The 16,079-nt window shown below is 37.7% G+C and overlaps 1 protein-coding gene and 1 long non-coding RNA gene across 3 annotated transcripts in view; one reads left to right on the top strand and one right to left on the bottom strand.

Moving 5' to 3' along the window:
• Window positions 1–16,079, bottom strand: part of LOC310741423 — a 207,216-nt gene that overhangs the window by 32,637 nt on the left and 158,500 nt on the right. The window lies entirely within an intron of this gene.
• The window catches only part of rxfp2a (relaxin family peptide receptor 2a), a 95,288-nt gene that overhangs the window by 22,851 nt on the left and 56,358 nt on the right, over window positions 1–16,079 (top strand). For both annotated transcript variants that reach the window (XM_083569102.1, XM_083569103.1), the window contains exons 2-5: window positions 11,902–12,045; window positions 13,455–13,529; window positions 13,792–13,897; window positions 14,472–14,543. In XM_083569102.1, coding sequence (XP_083425228.1) covers window positions 11,902–12,045; window positions 13,455–13,529; window positions 13,792–13,897; window positions 14,472–14,543 — 397 coding nt within the window. The remainder of the gene's footprint in view (window positions 1–11,901; window positions 12,046–13,454; window positions 13,530–13,791; window positions 13,898–14,471; window positions 14,544–16,079) is intronic.

A 16,079-nucleotide genomic window follows, 5' to 3' on the forward strand; every position in this document is an offset into this window, starting at 1 on the left:
TTTAAAAACTATTTGTAGCCTATTTTAATAAACAAATACACCGCAAATTACAGTAATGTGAACATAATTTAACACTTACTCATGTGGTAGTGGTTGATTGCGAGTGTGAGACGTGCACCACGCTCGTTTCCATGGTAATTATATTTACTTTCGTTTTCACAGCACCATCACTGATTTTCTTGGGAGACATTTTTCAAGATTTCTAGTGAAAAAAATATAAAACTAAAAAAAGTTATGTTTTTGCTGCACTGAACAACGAGAGTGACCGAGTGATACGTCATCAACTAAGCAACTGATGCGACCCTATGCCGAAAACAGGGAGCGTGGGTTTGCTCGTGCCTTCGAAATTAGCTTGTAAAACGGTAAAACTTTGCGAGTGAGTTTGCTCGTATCTCCGTTTGCTTGTACTATAGGTTGCTCGTACAACGGGGTTTTACTGTACTTTATATCAGTGGCGGGCGGTCAGGGCCAGCAAGGCCTTCTCTGCTGGCCTAAACACTATCAGAAACACTGACCTACATTTACAACAAAAGTTTTAATATTTGTTCAATGTAATTTCATTAATTTATTCCCAACAGTTTATTCTCCTCATTTCGTAGCCTTTCTCTTGGCTGCATTGCTTCCAGTACGTGTATGTGGATGTTAGATTTTATGTCCAATCAGATTTCAACCTCTATGTGCTGCCATGTCAATGTAATCTGCCCAGGGCCTGCAAAGTCTATACTGCTGGCCCTATTACCATAGAGAATATTATGAATGAGTCTGTTTCTTTAACCAATCAGATTGTAAATTCGCCTCACAGAGCCAGTTAGCTGGCCCAGATTGGTTGGTCAGAGGCAAACTGTTACAGCCAAGTTCGACTGGTAAAACACGTGTGTAACGATCTGCACACATTAATACATCTGATTTAGACTTTTTTATGCCTACGGAGGAAGAGAAATTGATTTGGTCTTGGACATACTTAAAAACACATTTTCAAGAAAAGCTAGACATCGTGCGGAGGTCGGCCGTCCGCGAAGCAAGCTAGCTTGTCTCAGCCTGAGAAAGGGTTTGTTCCCCACTTCCAGACCAGTGAATACGAGCGGTACCACTGGCTTACAGCCTCTGAGGAACGGTGCAAATTATTAGTCTGCATCTCTGATGAGTAGGTTGTGTTTTAATAAAATCTTTGTTTTTCTCATGTTATTAGACAAATATTGATTCTGAACTGCTCCAGTTGATGTAGGTGGCACAGTTGCGGTTGTAGTGTAGAGGATTAGAGTTGTCTTAACTGGGTTTCTTGCTTTAGTAAAATGGTATTCACCCTCCATACTCGAAAAGGCCCTCTCTCTGTAATGCCACATGTTGTTATATTGCGTTTTTGTATAGTATTGATGGTTTCTATAATTGCGATGTGATGGTGGTATTAGGAGATGGATTAAACCGGGTAAGTCCTCACTGAAGAGCCAGGTACCAAATGCACGACCCGCCACTGCTTTATATAGAGTAGAAACAGGAACTATACACAGAAAGCGGGCTGTGGTTGTGCTGGCACTGTGGTGAGTAATGACTAGGGAAGGGAAATATCATGAGACATAACGTGTCGTCACTTTCATTTCAAACTATTTTAAAAGCAGGCAAACGTATAATACTATAAATTGTGGAATTTTCAGAGAGAATATTTAGGACACAAAAATGTTTGCAGATTTTTTTATTTGCTTATGTTTATGCTGATGCTAAGAAATAACAATGCAAAGCAACACTTCTAAAGATCAGCAGTGGTGGATGAAGTACACAAACATGTACTTGAGTTAAAGTAGAGATACAGTAGGTAAGATAATACTCCACTAAAATTAAAAGTGCTCCCTTTAAACTTAGAGTTAAAGTACAAAATGATTTGCCTTCAAATTTATTAAGGCTATAATGTTCCTATTATCATTTTTTGTCATAAGACTCTTAATTATGTGAAAAGAGTCTAATGGTACACCAATCTGTAAAAAGAATCATATTATTTAGTCAAACACTGGTTCATATCTATTAAAATGATTATGGGCCCAAAACCTTTTAAACTACCTAAAGAAATTGTGCAAATAAGGACACAGTTGTTCAGTATAGTAGCTCAGAATATTCTGCTTGCTGTTAAACTGACACTGAACTGTATGTTCATGCTGAGTACTACCAAGCAGGAATCAAAACAAGGTTTAAAACAGAGCATGCTCTCTACCCTGATTGGTGGATTGGACCAGTTTTTACCCACTAATAATATATATTTTTTTAAATGAATGATTTTGCAAATGTTGTGTAAAAAGATATTTTACTTTCTCTTTGGGTCACACTCTATATATTTTTGTGAAATTGTTATGTATCTGAAATTGAAGTAGGTGCAGTAAATGTTTTAGTGAGATTTTCCACCCACAACCAAAGCCTGTTTTAATTTGGAACTGGTGCAGAATCACTGTCTCTATAATTGAGAGTTTTCTGGTGTGTAATGGTATCTGTTTGTTTCCATGTGTGTGGGTGTGTTGGGGGATTAAATGCCAAGCTGCATGCCTATGATATTTTTTGAGAACATTATAATTCAGTTCATTGAAAGTTTAATGAGTGGGCTGGAATTACAAGCCTATTTGAACAAACCACATATATAGTAATAAAAAAAAAAAGAAGCAGATTAAGATGATTGAATTTGATCTTCATTTGACATGATTTTATATACAAAAATACATTGAAACATACTTACATACATATATACAGTACAGACCGAAAGTTTGGACACACCTTCTCATTCAAAGAGTTTTCTTTATTTTCATGACTATGAAAATTGTAGATTCACACTGAAGGCATTAAAACTATGAATTAACACATGTGGAATTATATATGGAATTTAAACATAACAAAAAAGTGTGAAACAACTGAAAAATGTCATATTCTAAGTTCTTCAAAGTAGCCACCTTTTGCTTTGATTACTGCTTTGCACACTCTTGGCATTCTCTTGATGAGCTTCAAGAGGTAGTCACCTAAAATGGTCTCCCAACAGTCTTGAAGGAGTTCCCCGAGAGATGCTTGGCACTTGTTGGCTATTTTGCCTTCACTCTGCGGTCCAGCTCACCAGTAAACCATCTCGATTGGGTTCAGGTCCAGTGACTGTGGAGGCCAGGTCATCTGGCGCAGCACCCCATCACTCTCCTTCCTGGTCAAATAGCCCTTAATGCCTTTAGTGTGACTCTACAATTTTCATAGTCATGAAAATAAAGAAAACTCTTTGAATGAGAAGGTATGTCCAAACTTTTGGTCTGTACTGTACATACATACATGCATACAATTATTTCAAAAAGTAAGTATACACTCTTTGAATTCTCTACTTTTCTGTGTCACCACATAATAAAAAACTATCTGGTTTTTAGGTAAATACAACCTCAGGCAAAAAATGCATGACATATTACACAATGTCACTTATTTTACGATATGCTAAAATTAAGAATTCATTTGTAAAAAATTAAGTATTCCTAATGTTTCAGTAGCTTGCAGAACTAATTAGCAGCAACTTAAAGTAAGCATGTTCTGTATGACTCTGTATGACTGTATGTCTCTCACATCACTGTAAAGGAATCAACATTTAGATTCTGTTCTTTTTCAGTCATTCTGTTGTAGATTAGCTGGTTTGCTTAGGATCATTGTCCTGTTCGTTGACCCAACGTCGGCCAAGCTTTATCTTTGTTTTCTACGTGGCACAGTGAAGAAGGCTCCATCATAATCTGGTGTGTTTTTTTCTTTAATGGGAAAATGGAGCTTCAGGTTGTGCAGGGGCGTCAAACGGCGGCTGGCTATGTCAAGTCAAGTCAAGTTTATTTATATAGCGCTTTTCACAACAGACATTGTCTCAAAGCAGCTTTACAGAAATCAACATTCCAGGTGAATGGTGTGCATTTATCCCTGATGAACAGCCGAGGCAACTGTGGCAAGGAAAAACTTCCTTAGATGTTATGAGGAAGAAACCTTGAGAGGAACCAGACTCAAAAGGGGAACCCATCCTCATTTGGGTCAAGAGTTTGATCATAAATCTTTCAACAATACAGAACACTGGAGAGTGAGAACTAACATGAGCACTGGAGTATAAGATTATAAGTAATTTTGAGTTTGGCATCTACTTCTTCAAAGGTCCATAATCTTCATGAGGTGGGACGTGACTGGAGCTGGCCAAACCTCAGGATGCCTCGGGATGGGGAGAAAAGAGAAGCAGTGGAGAGAAATTAGCGTATCTGCTCTTCATGATATTAACAGCACAAGTTGATAATGTGCATGTGAATCAGATGTTCTGGAGCACAAGGTTATGATGTGAGACGTATGTTATGTGTAGGTTTTGCTTAAAAGATACGTTTTTAATCTACACTTAAACTGGGAGAGTGTGTCTGAGCCACAAACACTATCAGGAAGACTATTCCAGAGTTTAGGAGCTAAATGTGAGAATGATCTACCACCTTTAGTGGACTTTGCTATTCTAGCAACTACTAAAAGTTCAGAGTTTTGAAATCTTAGGGAGCGAGACGGATTGTAGCGTGTTAAAAGACTGGATAGATACATGGGAGCCAAACCATTTAGGGCTTTATAAGTAAGAATCTACTTGAATCTACGAAATGGTAACGATCAGACAGGTAGGATTTAAACCAGCTTAATGCCTGTCCCTGAATGCCGATGTAATTCTGTAAGTGATCTAGGAGGAGATCATGGTCTATAGTGTCGAATGCAGCACTAAGAGCTAGTTAAGCTAACAGCAAGATGAAGCCTTAGTCTGAAGCTAAAAACAGGTCATTAGTGATTTAAACTAGGGCAGTTTCTGTGCTATAATGGGGCCTAAAACCTGACTGAAAATCTTCAAAGATATTGTTCTCTTGTAAGTGGAAACATAACTGGGCAGCGACAATCTTTTCTAAAATCGTAGACATAAATGGGAGATTTGAAATGGGTCTGTATTGCGATAGCGTGTTTGGATCCAGATTAGGTTTTTTTAATGAGGGGCTTAATAACTGCTAACTTGAGAGATTTAAGGACGTGACCTAACAATAGTAAGAAGTTAGTAATATTCAGAAGAGGCTCACCAGCTGTATATAACACTTCCTTCAATAGATCAGTTGGAATGGGATCTAATTGACATGTTGTTGATTTTAGCTTTGGTAATAACATTATACAGATCTTCCTGTCCTATACATGTAAAACAGTGTAGTTGTGGAGTTGTAGGTGAGATTGGGTCAGGAGATGATCTCAGAGGTTGGACTGCCACAATTGTTTTTCTAATGTTATACATTTTTTTCAGTGAAGAAATTCATAAAGTCCTCACTACTAAACTGTGATGGAACACAATTTTCAGATACCTGATTTGTAAATAATTTAGCTACTGTACTGAAAAGGAACCTGGGATTGTTTTTGTTGTTTTCTATGAGTTTGTTCAGGTGTTCAGCTCTAGCAGCTTTTAGCGCATGTCTGTAGCTGAGCATACTGTCTTTATATGCAATTCTAAATACCTACAATTTAGTTTTCCTCCATTTTCTCTCCAGATTACGGGCTGTTCTCTTGAGGGCATGCGTATGACTATTATACCAAGGTGCAGGTGCTTGTTCTCTAACCTTTTTTAACCGGATGGGGGCAACAGTGTCTAATGTGTTAGTGAGGATAAGGTCGATGTTTTTAGCCATTTCATTAAGATTATTAGCAGTTATGGGTTTAGTGAGAAATTGAGATAAATCAGGCAGGTTATTTATGAATCTGTCCTTAGTGGTCGGAACAATAGTCTTACCAGGTCGATAACGAGGCGAAACACGGCTAATCTGCTCTACCGGTAGTGTGTACAGTATGAGATAATGGTCTGTGATGTCATCACTCTGAGGTAAAATATCTATATCAGTGCCGTTTGCTCTGTGGGATATTATTAAGTCTATGTGCACATGTTGCAGCTGGCATCCCTCTCAACTGAGGGCTCTCGTCTGTGTGGTTATGACTGGGTCTTTCAACAGGACAACGCTACAGTTCACAATGGCCGCCTGGCTAAGGACTTTTTTCTGGACAATAATGTTGCACTCCTGGACTTTTCTGGACCATCCTGCATGTTCCCCTGCTCTAAATCACCTTAAGAATGTTTGGGGATCAGTGGCAACGGAGGTTTACAAAAACGGAAGCTATCTTCACCACATGGAGCAACATTCCCACCAGCCGCCTGGATAACAGTTGTATCAAGCATACCAAAACGAGTGTTTGAACTTATCAACAGGAACGTTGAGGCTTCTCACTACTGAGTCCTTTTTTTACACTTTTAGTTTTGTTGTGGGTATTTTTGGGCTATGGCCAGCCTGTTTAAGTTTAAATACAGATTTCAATCTCAGTTTTTTGTTTCTTGCTCGTTTTTCTTCTTTCGACATTTTTAAGCAGTTTTTACAACCTGGTTATGATCCACCAGTGTGAAAAGCGAATACTTGAAATGTTTCCCCCAGTGTGAGGAAAGCAGGAGAATATTATAGGATTAAGATGAAACCACCAAGGGTTAATGACTGACTAAACTATTTTTCTGTTTTATCTGTCCACCAGATAAATCCAACAAAATTATTTGTGCATAATGGTGTGCATAATTCATGCTCTGCGAAATGACATTAGATTAGTCTGCGCCAAAGTGGACACATTTTACTTTTTATTTTTAGGGGAGAATTTAGAACAGATTTGCAGGACACTAAATCATATTAAAAATCATAGAAATGTTCTTTACACTGAGTTATCAGGTTAATTGAAAAGGTGACCTTGCATTTCTTCATGAACCTTGTCAAAATTCAAGAGGTGTGTCTGAAAGTGTCCTGACAGGCAATGTTGTTAGTTGGTAAATAATTCATTCTGGGTTGAAGTGATTGTGTGTGATATGGCTTATATGCAACATGCAACATGGCCTGGTTTGTACTTTTATGTGACTTGCAAATGTGCAGAAGCAGCTCTAGCATGAGCAACATTGTTCTACCAACTTGTCTAATTTTCTAGCCTAATCTCTAGAGGTATCAAAGTCATATTTTGAACCTTTTTTTTTTTACTTTTTGCACTCTGCATTTTATTGTTTTATTGACCTTTGAGCAATATGCCAACAATTATAAAATAAACCAAAGGTTAAAAACATTTACCCATGTAAACATGTAACATGTAAAACTTTACATTGCTTTGGGTCGAGTGTTAAGACCATTCAGGTTTGTTGGAGGGTACAGAGTAAATGAGGTGTCCACATGTTTCCAGTGAACTGTTCTGTCCTGGAGAGCATTTTTAATTAGTGCAAAGAAGACAATAGGTCTTAGCACGGTTCCCTGCAAAACTCCGCATCTTGTTTGTCTCAGGCCATAGAGATGCCTAGGATAATGCTTTTTCTGGCGATTGTTGGTCATAAAGCTGTAGATCCATGAAAAAAGACATGGCTTCATTCCAAGATCGAGAAAGCATTGTTCTGCCACTGTATAATTTACAGCAGGCTGAAATTCATTGTGATTAATGTGCACACTGAGTTGCATGTGCCTGCATGTTATGAGCTGCATCTAAAACATTTTAAAATACTTATAATGCAGAAATTTGAGATGAATGGTACAAAATATAGACCTATCTGTAAGTATGAAGGCTACATGAAGGGTTTTCTAGCACAATCAATTTGATTAGTATGTATGTATATGGGATTTAATTAAATAAATAATAATAAAACAAAAAGGGAAATTCAAGACTCCTAGCTTGGAAACCCTTGTCTTTCCAAGCATTTTAAAGCAATATGGCAACTTTTTGAGATAGCTTTGGACAATGAATAAACCACTAACAAATCAAAGCACAAAAGCCCTTGGACAAATGAAGTTTTTTAACAAGACACTTTGCTTGTCAGATCTTAATAAGTAAATGTTTTACTCCTGAGGACCCAATCTGCTTTGTTGAATTTTAATGCAGATTTGTTCATTACATAATCATCAGAGATACAAACATAGAGTCGGGAACACAAGTCAATTATACGTTTCTGTGATGTTTAGATTTAATTTCAGATTGTCTTGTAAACCAAAAGGTAAACCAATGTAGGGGGATTTATGTTCTCTTTTGACACTGTTGTATACAAAAAAGATTTAGAGGAGCTTTTTTTCATTCTCCAAACTATTCAGTGTTTGCAGCTACTTGTATTCAATTCATAGAAAATTGGCTAGACATGCAGACAAAGAATCTGTAAATTGCATACAATTTTAGAAGTTTGCCCTATTCATGACTCCTTACCACCTCTTCTCCCTGCAACTGCACCACTCCAATGCCATCCCTCTCATTTACACACATGTACTCTGTCTTACACTGACTTTAATTCCCCCTCTTTCCAGAGCATACCTCCATTTCTCCAGGCTCATCACAACCTGCTCCCTACTCCCACCACAAATCACAATACACAAACATTATAGTCAATGGAGACTTCTGTCTATCCTCATGCGTTAACCTGTCCATTACCACAATATTTTAACGGACTGGCCTAAAAAAATTTTTAAGAATAAATACAACAAAATAAAATGATGCTAACAGCATAAAAACATTTTCTGGTTGGCATTTTGTTCCACAAAAAACAACAGGAGAACCTGGTAATTTTCCAAAATAAAACATTGTTCAGAGTAAGATAATAAATAAAACGTAATTACCTTAATTTCCGGACTATTAAGCGCACCTAAATATAAGCCGGACCCACTGAATTAAACATCGGTGGAAGCTTTTCTGTTTGATTTGGCAAGTTTTACGCTGGATGCCCTTCCTAATGCAACCCTCCTCATTTATCCGGGCTTGGGACCGGCACTAAGAGTGCACTGGCTTGTGCAACCCAAATGGCTGGGTTCTAATAATTCATAGATATAGCAAAATAGTATTACCAAAAAAGCTACTTAAGGAACTGGATATTTTAAGACACATGTGGCTACTTAACTTCTATTGAGTAAATTGTAATGCATCTGAATGTATAACAAGAATGTTTTTACTTAAATTAAAATTACAAATTTAGACAAATCAAGTTTAGGTTTCACCAGCCATTGTGATTAATTTTATTTGCTTTTAGTAGCCAAGACTGACCCCAATCCTACTTATAAACAGTACATTAATACATTATTTTATTGCATTAATTGTATCTTGTATATAAGAATTTTTGGTTGAGCTTTATTAACTAACATTTAGAATTTTTGTTTAAAAAGAAATTCAAAAATACTCTGCACTTGTTGATATAAAACAATTGCAAACTTAATGCTGTTTTATTTATAAAAGGTCATACTGTACACTGTACAAATGTAGGATTTATTGTGGACTTCGTGGTGGCCAATCATATACATATCATATGCTGTTTGTATAATTCTTTTACAATTGGAGCCAATTAATTCTGGAATTTTCAGCTTGGAATATGCCTGTGCCATAAAGAAAAAAGAAAAAAACATTGATAGAAAAAAATCTTTCTTTATTTTCAAGTAGTCAGCTGATTTTTGGGCATATAGCATTGCTGAACGTAAACCTGAACAACCTGAAGCTGCTCCCACACGCTTGTACTGTAAGCACTATGCATAAGAGGCACACCATTTTATACACTTCTTTCCTTGATGCACTCGTCAGACCACACAATCTTTTTTTTCCGTTAAAGCTTTTTTTTCTTCTGAATAATCTCCATATAGCTGTTTAGTCCCAAGCACTTGAGTTCTCTTCACATGTGGAAACACAATAACTTTCACTATTAAACATACTGTAAATGTAAATTCTGTTAAATTCTGATTTCACCAAACAATTTTTTTATTATGACAAACTATCAGTAAACCATTCTTGTGTTTAAATGTACAGTATACTGAGATATTGTATGTTTTTGGTCATTGTCCTGCTGAAAGATCCAACCATGGCCCATTTTAAGCTTTCTGACAGAGGCAAGCAAAAAGACAATCTCAGAACATTAAAGAGTGTACAGTATTTAAACATGGACATGAGGTACTTCCATATAGCTAACTCCATATGTGTGCCAAACCCACCTTTGCTGTGTAATACCAAAATGCTCTAGTTTGGATTCATCTGACCATAGACCCTTCTCTATTTTGAAGCTCCAGTAGAGACTGGTAAACTGCAGATGATTTAGTTTGTTTATAGATAAGAGTAGAGGCTTTCTTCTTATAACTCTTCAAAAACTTTGTTGATGTAGGTGACATTGGATTGCAGTCTTGGAGAATTTCTGACATCAAGATGCAACTAACTTCTGCAATTATCTAGCTGTGGTCCCTGGACACTTTTTGACCACTTGAACCATCTTCTTTACAGTGCATGGAATCAGTAAAAAAACATGTTCTCCTCCAGGTTCATTACTTGAAAGCGGACATTAGTTTCTGGTTGAACAGGAACTTTTTAATAATTGCCCTGATGATCGAAATTGCCATTTTCAATGCTTTTGCTATATTCCTTGGTCTTATCCATTAAGATGAATGACTAATTTTGCTAATGTGTTACCCACTATATTTGTATACCCGTGAAACAGGATGTCTTGGATGAACAATTTTCTGTTTATTGAAAATTTATTAAAACTATTGAATTATCATCAAAATATTAATGAGAAAATACTTTAAACATGTTTTACTGATAGAAATTTATAGAGGTGGCAATAATATTAGTGGTACACATACACCAAACAGGCATAACATTCTGACATTATAACATTATGATCGGTGAAGTAAATAACACTGATTATCTCTTCATCTTGGCACCTGTTAATGGGGGGGATATATTAGGCACCGAATGAAAATGTTGTCCTCAAAGTTGATGTGTTAGAAGTAGCAAAGCGTAAGAATTTGAGTGAGTTTGACAAGGGCCTTATTGTGATGGCTAGATAACTGGGTCAGAGCATCTCCAAAACTGCAGCTCTTGTGGGCTGTTCCCGGTCTGCAGTGGTTGAAGGAAGGAGCAGTTGTGAACCGGCCACAGGGTCATTGGTGGCCAAGGCTCATTGATGCACGTGGGGAGTGAAGTCTGGCCTGTGTGGTCTGATCCAACAGATGAGTTACTGAAATAGTGGTGGAAGGTTAATGTTGTTAATGCTAGACAGGTCAGGACTGTTTTGGCAGCAAAAGGGGAAAAACACAATATAGTGTTTAAGGCAGGTGTTTATAATGTTATGCCTGATTAGTGACCTAAACGTTATGCCTGATTGGTGTATGTTCAATATATAATATAGACTATTTTTCATAGCCATCTCTGCTCATATTTAATAACGGTGCCAAAAAAAGTTGAGGACAGTGTATAAGATTCATAAGCTTTATTTCCCCTTTATGTTGTTTATTTCATAAAATAGGCCAGTATAATTTCTGATCGAGATGTAGATCAAGCTTCATAAAACAAAGCAGGATTTGGGGAAAATTACGGTGAATAGCTGTTATTATCAGTCAAGTCCAGTCTGACACTAGCAACTGAGCCTTCTATTTTGTTAAAAGCCTTGCCAACTAACTGGATATGTTTCAATTGGATAAGAAAATGATTTGCCTTTGCCATTAGCACAATATAATTTGTGATCTGAGATTCTGTAAGCATATTGTGTAGTGTTGTTGCATAACAGGCTCAGGGTCCCCAGTTGAAACATGAGCATTGTTTGCTATTTGTCTGGACATTCCCATGCGTTTCTCCCTTGTTCTGACATTTCCTCCCACTTTCTAAGCACAAGCAGGTAGATGGTGTGTCTACATTAAATAGCCTACAGATGAGAATAAATTTGTGAATAGGTCTGAATAGGTGACTAGGTGTTTATGCACTGCCCTGGTATGGACCGGCTTTCCACTAGGTGTAAACTCTCTTTGTTCTCTGTGTTCAAGTCTGTCATAGATCAATTTTATCGTTTTTTTTTTTTTTCATGATTTGTTTATATTTTATTGTTCTTTCTTTTTCTTGAAACAGTCTCAGTGCTTGCCAGCAGGGTGGTGGTGGAAGGTTGCCCACTAGGACAGTTCCCCTGTGGAAATATGAGTGTGTGCCTGCCACAGGTGCTTCAATGCAATGGTCACAGGGACTGCAAAAATGGAGCAGATGAGGAACATTGTGGTATGTACATATTAGAGTAATAAATATTTAGAAAATTATCAGTTTATTTGTCTTAATATTTTTTTCATCATATATTCTTAAACAACTGCAACTGCTGAGGGATATCACTACAATGTTATTAAATTTCTATTTGATCTGTTTTTTTCAAAGTTTCATCGCTTCCTGTCATTAATTTACTTATGTAAACACAGTGCATTTGAAGCATAATAATTTAGTAAATTAATTGACTGGTTTATTTCTACTTTATTAGGAACACCATTCTAATACTAAGGACATTATTTAGCTTTAACAAACAGTCTTTGTTCTTGGTATAGATCCCAAAAGGTTATGGGAAAATACTGTAGCTTTGGGGGTCTGGTCTATTTTGACATGGTTGCATAACATGATATTCAGTTTTCAGTTCCTATTTGCACATTTTCCAATCTACTACATTCCAAGGTGATTAAAATCTGGTGACTGGGGAGGCCATATACTGAACTTATTGTTATGTTCATAGAACCAGTTTCACTATATGCTTTGTTACAGAATTTTAATAGACATTGTAAGACCTGTAAATTGTCTGCCTAAATTGATGCGTGTGGTCACTAACACATTAACCCTAACTTTATTCACCAAACTGACATGTCTGGACAAGGTAAATTGAGTATCATCATAGCAGAAATCCAGAGTACATAGTCAATATTTTGCCATCTTTAACAGTCCAGTTTATTTAAAACACTGTAGATTTAGATGTGCTCATCTATTGTTTGAGACCATCCGCCTCAAGGTTTTACGTGTTGTACTTTCTGAGATGCTTTAATCCTCACCATTCTTTAAAGATAATTATAAGTTACTGTAGATGTCATTTCAGCTCAAACCAGTCTGTCTAATCTCCTCTGCCTACTCTCAAAAATAAATTTTTGCATAAAAGCTGTTACTTATTGTAGGATAAAGGTGATTGATCTGACTATCTATCGTGCTTAAAATCTGACATACAACTGAGAAGTTAATGAGATTAAAAATGTTTCATGCAAACACTGACCTGTATGATTTTCTGTTGTGTAGCTGATTAGATAATTGCATGAATGAGCAATTGCATAGAGGTTCTTAATCAAGTGACTGATGAAGAAAGTGAGAGGAATTATTAAATGATATATTCTTGAGCTGTTATCAACAACCCTGTTCCCAGGAAAACTCCTGCCATACAGACAGACAAACAAGTATTACATTCATCAGCTTTCACTGGGTTGTAACGAAATTCATGTTGTGGTCTGTGGTATTAATAACACAGCAACTCCTAGTAACAAGAAGAGATATCCAAGAGACAGTAATGACTCATTTATTTGTTCAACTTGTAAAATTTCTGCTTGAAATATGTACCAAAATGCCTGTTTACTCATGTGAAATGTCTGTGTTTTATTTGCCCTCAGGTGATAACAGTGGATGGGCTGATATCTTTGACCGCACAATTACAAAGAAACCACAAGATCTCACTGATTCCTGCTGTATGTTTATGCCTTTCTCACTGTATCTTTTTATTAAAAAACAAAAAGGTTAATGTGGTTGAAAAACACTTTTACTGATAAAAGTATTAGTCACATGCTGTGTTCATGTCTTACATGACTTCACCCAGAAAATTACAACACAATACTTTTTTTAATCCTATTAGGGCTAAAATAGCAGACGATCTGCCTTTTCACTGCTGTTACTACAGTTTCACCATCCAACCTGAACCTGTAATAATGTGTTTGATGATTTGTTTTTTAGCTCTTCAGCAGTATCCAGTTAGCTGCGATTGCACCAAGACAGAAGTGGAATGTGTGGGGGTTAACTTGCGTGTCGTGCCTCATCTATCCTCTAATGTGACTTGGCTGTAAGTACACTTCTCAAAGAGATTGCCATTTGATACTTCTTTTGTGTGGCAAAAAATTAGAGCAAGTCCCACAGGATCGTATTTATTTATTTTTTGTTTGATTTGCTGTGGAGCTTGGATGAGAATATTAATGGCTTACATTGACAGGTATGGTAGGTGCTATAATCCAGAAGCAGTGTTATCTATTTGGAAATTATGTCCTGATATAGTTCAGTGCAGTTTTATTTTAATTGCACTTTTAACAGACAGTGTCAGAGTGTCATCTTTATAGAAATGTAGCTCCTAAAGAACTTTCTAAGGTGAGACAAGAAAGAAAAAAATTAGGAAAACACCTTAAGAGTTTCTTCTCTAGAACTGTCTACAATTAAGTCTAATCAATTAAGTATGTCAAAAGGATATTTGTTGATCATCATAGTCTTAACGATTACAGCAACTATATTTTCTGTATATAACTGTACAAATCATTATGCTGAATAGATATTGTTAGATATTGTTTTAACCGTGATCTTATTATTCAGTCTTTTTTGAGAGATAATAATGTTTTATTCCATCGTGATTCTGCATCACTGCACAGGTCCCTGAAAAGCAATGACCTCAGAGAGCTTCCTGATGATGTCTTCTCTAAATATATTGATCTGCAGAGATTGTAAGTGTCCACAAGCATTCATCTTAGAACTGAATGAAAGTGCTTGTAGCCAAACCATATTGGCCAATATAGTCAAAGATGAATGATGTGTTGTCTCTGGAGAATCTACATTTACAGCATTTATTTGTTAGACACCCTTATTAACAAGTGCTTGGTAGGCTCCAGTGAAAAAAAAAATACTGGTGGTTTGAGTATTTCATACATTGCACCAGCGGGGTGACGTCAGGACCAGAAAGTATAAAATGCCCATTGAGAAAAGCTGGCTTCGGCTTCTGTAATCGAGAAGGAAGCGCTGAAGGGACGCCGGAGGTGTGGCATCGAGATGCAGCATCTCGGTTCAGCGCTCTACCACCTCGGGGGAGAGACCAAAACCTCGGAGTTGTGACCATTCAGGGGTCACAACCACAGCTTCCACAACTCGGGGCAGCGTAAACTATTGCGCCCCCTGATTAAAAGAGGAGATCCTCAGAGGAATCTCCCATGGAGGCTGTTCGAGGAGGGCCACCAGGTCTGTCAACCATGGATGGCCTGGCCACCATGGGGCTACTATGAGGAGACTGACTCCATCCCGGTGAATTCTCTCCAGAACTCCTGGAATTAGCACGACGGGGGAAAGGCGTAAAGGCGCAGCCTCAGCCATGGTTGTGCCATGGCATCCAGTCCCAGTGGGGCTGGAGGATATAGGGTGAACCACAGGGGACAGTGTGACGTCTCTAAAGACGCAAACAGGTCTACTTGGGCTTTGCCAAACTTCTCCCAAATCTGTTCCCCCACCTGAGGGTGGAGGCGCCACTCCCCGGCCTTGGACCCCAGTCTTGAGAGAGCGCCTGCTGCTTTGTTTAAAAGGAGGATCTTTTACACCAGCCTGTACATGGGGCGTGAGCGCAGACGCTCCCACACTGATGCTGGGAGCAAAAAACGTTAATCAAACTTGCCCAATGAGCCCCTCCATGCCCTCTAATGCTCACCGGCTGGCCAAGCTATATATCCAGCTTCTGAACTACACGTGTCACAACCTCCAGCAGCTCCTTGCTATTGGGTTCCCAGTCCTCGTAGGAAGAGAGGCGGAGCTGTGTGCTCTCGGGAAGGGGGGGAAGACGTCGCCGAGAGGCGTGCCTCCGAAGCCGAACGTGATCTGGACCAAGCAGAGGAGGAAAGAGAAAGGGACAAGCCGGTCTCCAAACCTTCTGCAAGATCCATGAGCGAACCCCAGGAACCCTTCTTAAAAGAGCGCCCGCCGGGAGCGGAGCAGCTGCATAGGCATGTGAGCGCATCGCTGGCATTGAGCCAAAACCACATGCTCTGTTTCCAAAGAAACCACACACAGGCTGTGTGTATCCCTTCCTATAATGAAATGGGGGCAGGGAGAAGCACTTGGCCAAAAAGTCTGCTCGGTTTTCTTCTATGCCTTTATTATATATATATATATATATATATATATATATATATATATATATATATATATATATATATATATATATATATATATATATATATATATATATTATTTTTTTTATTTATTTATTTTTTTTGACA

This window comes from Silurus aristotelis (genome assembly GCF_946808225.1).
Source record: "Silurus aristotelis genome assembly, chromosome: 18".
Lineage (NCBI taxonomy): Eukaryota > Metazoa > Chordata > Actinopteri > Siluriformes > Siluridae > Silurus > Silurus aristotelis.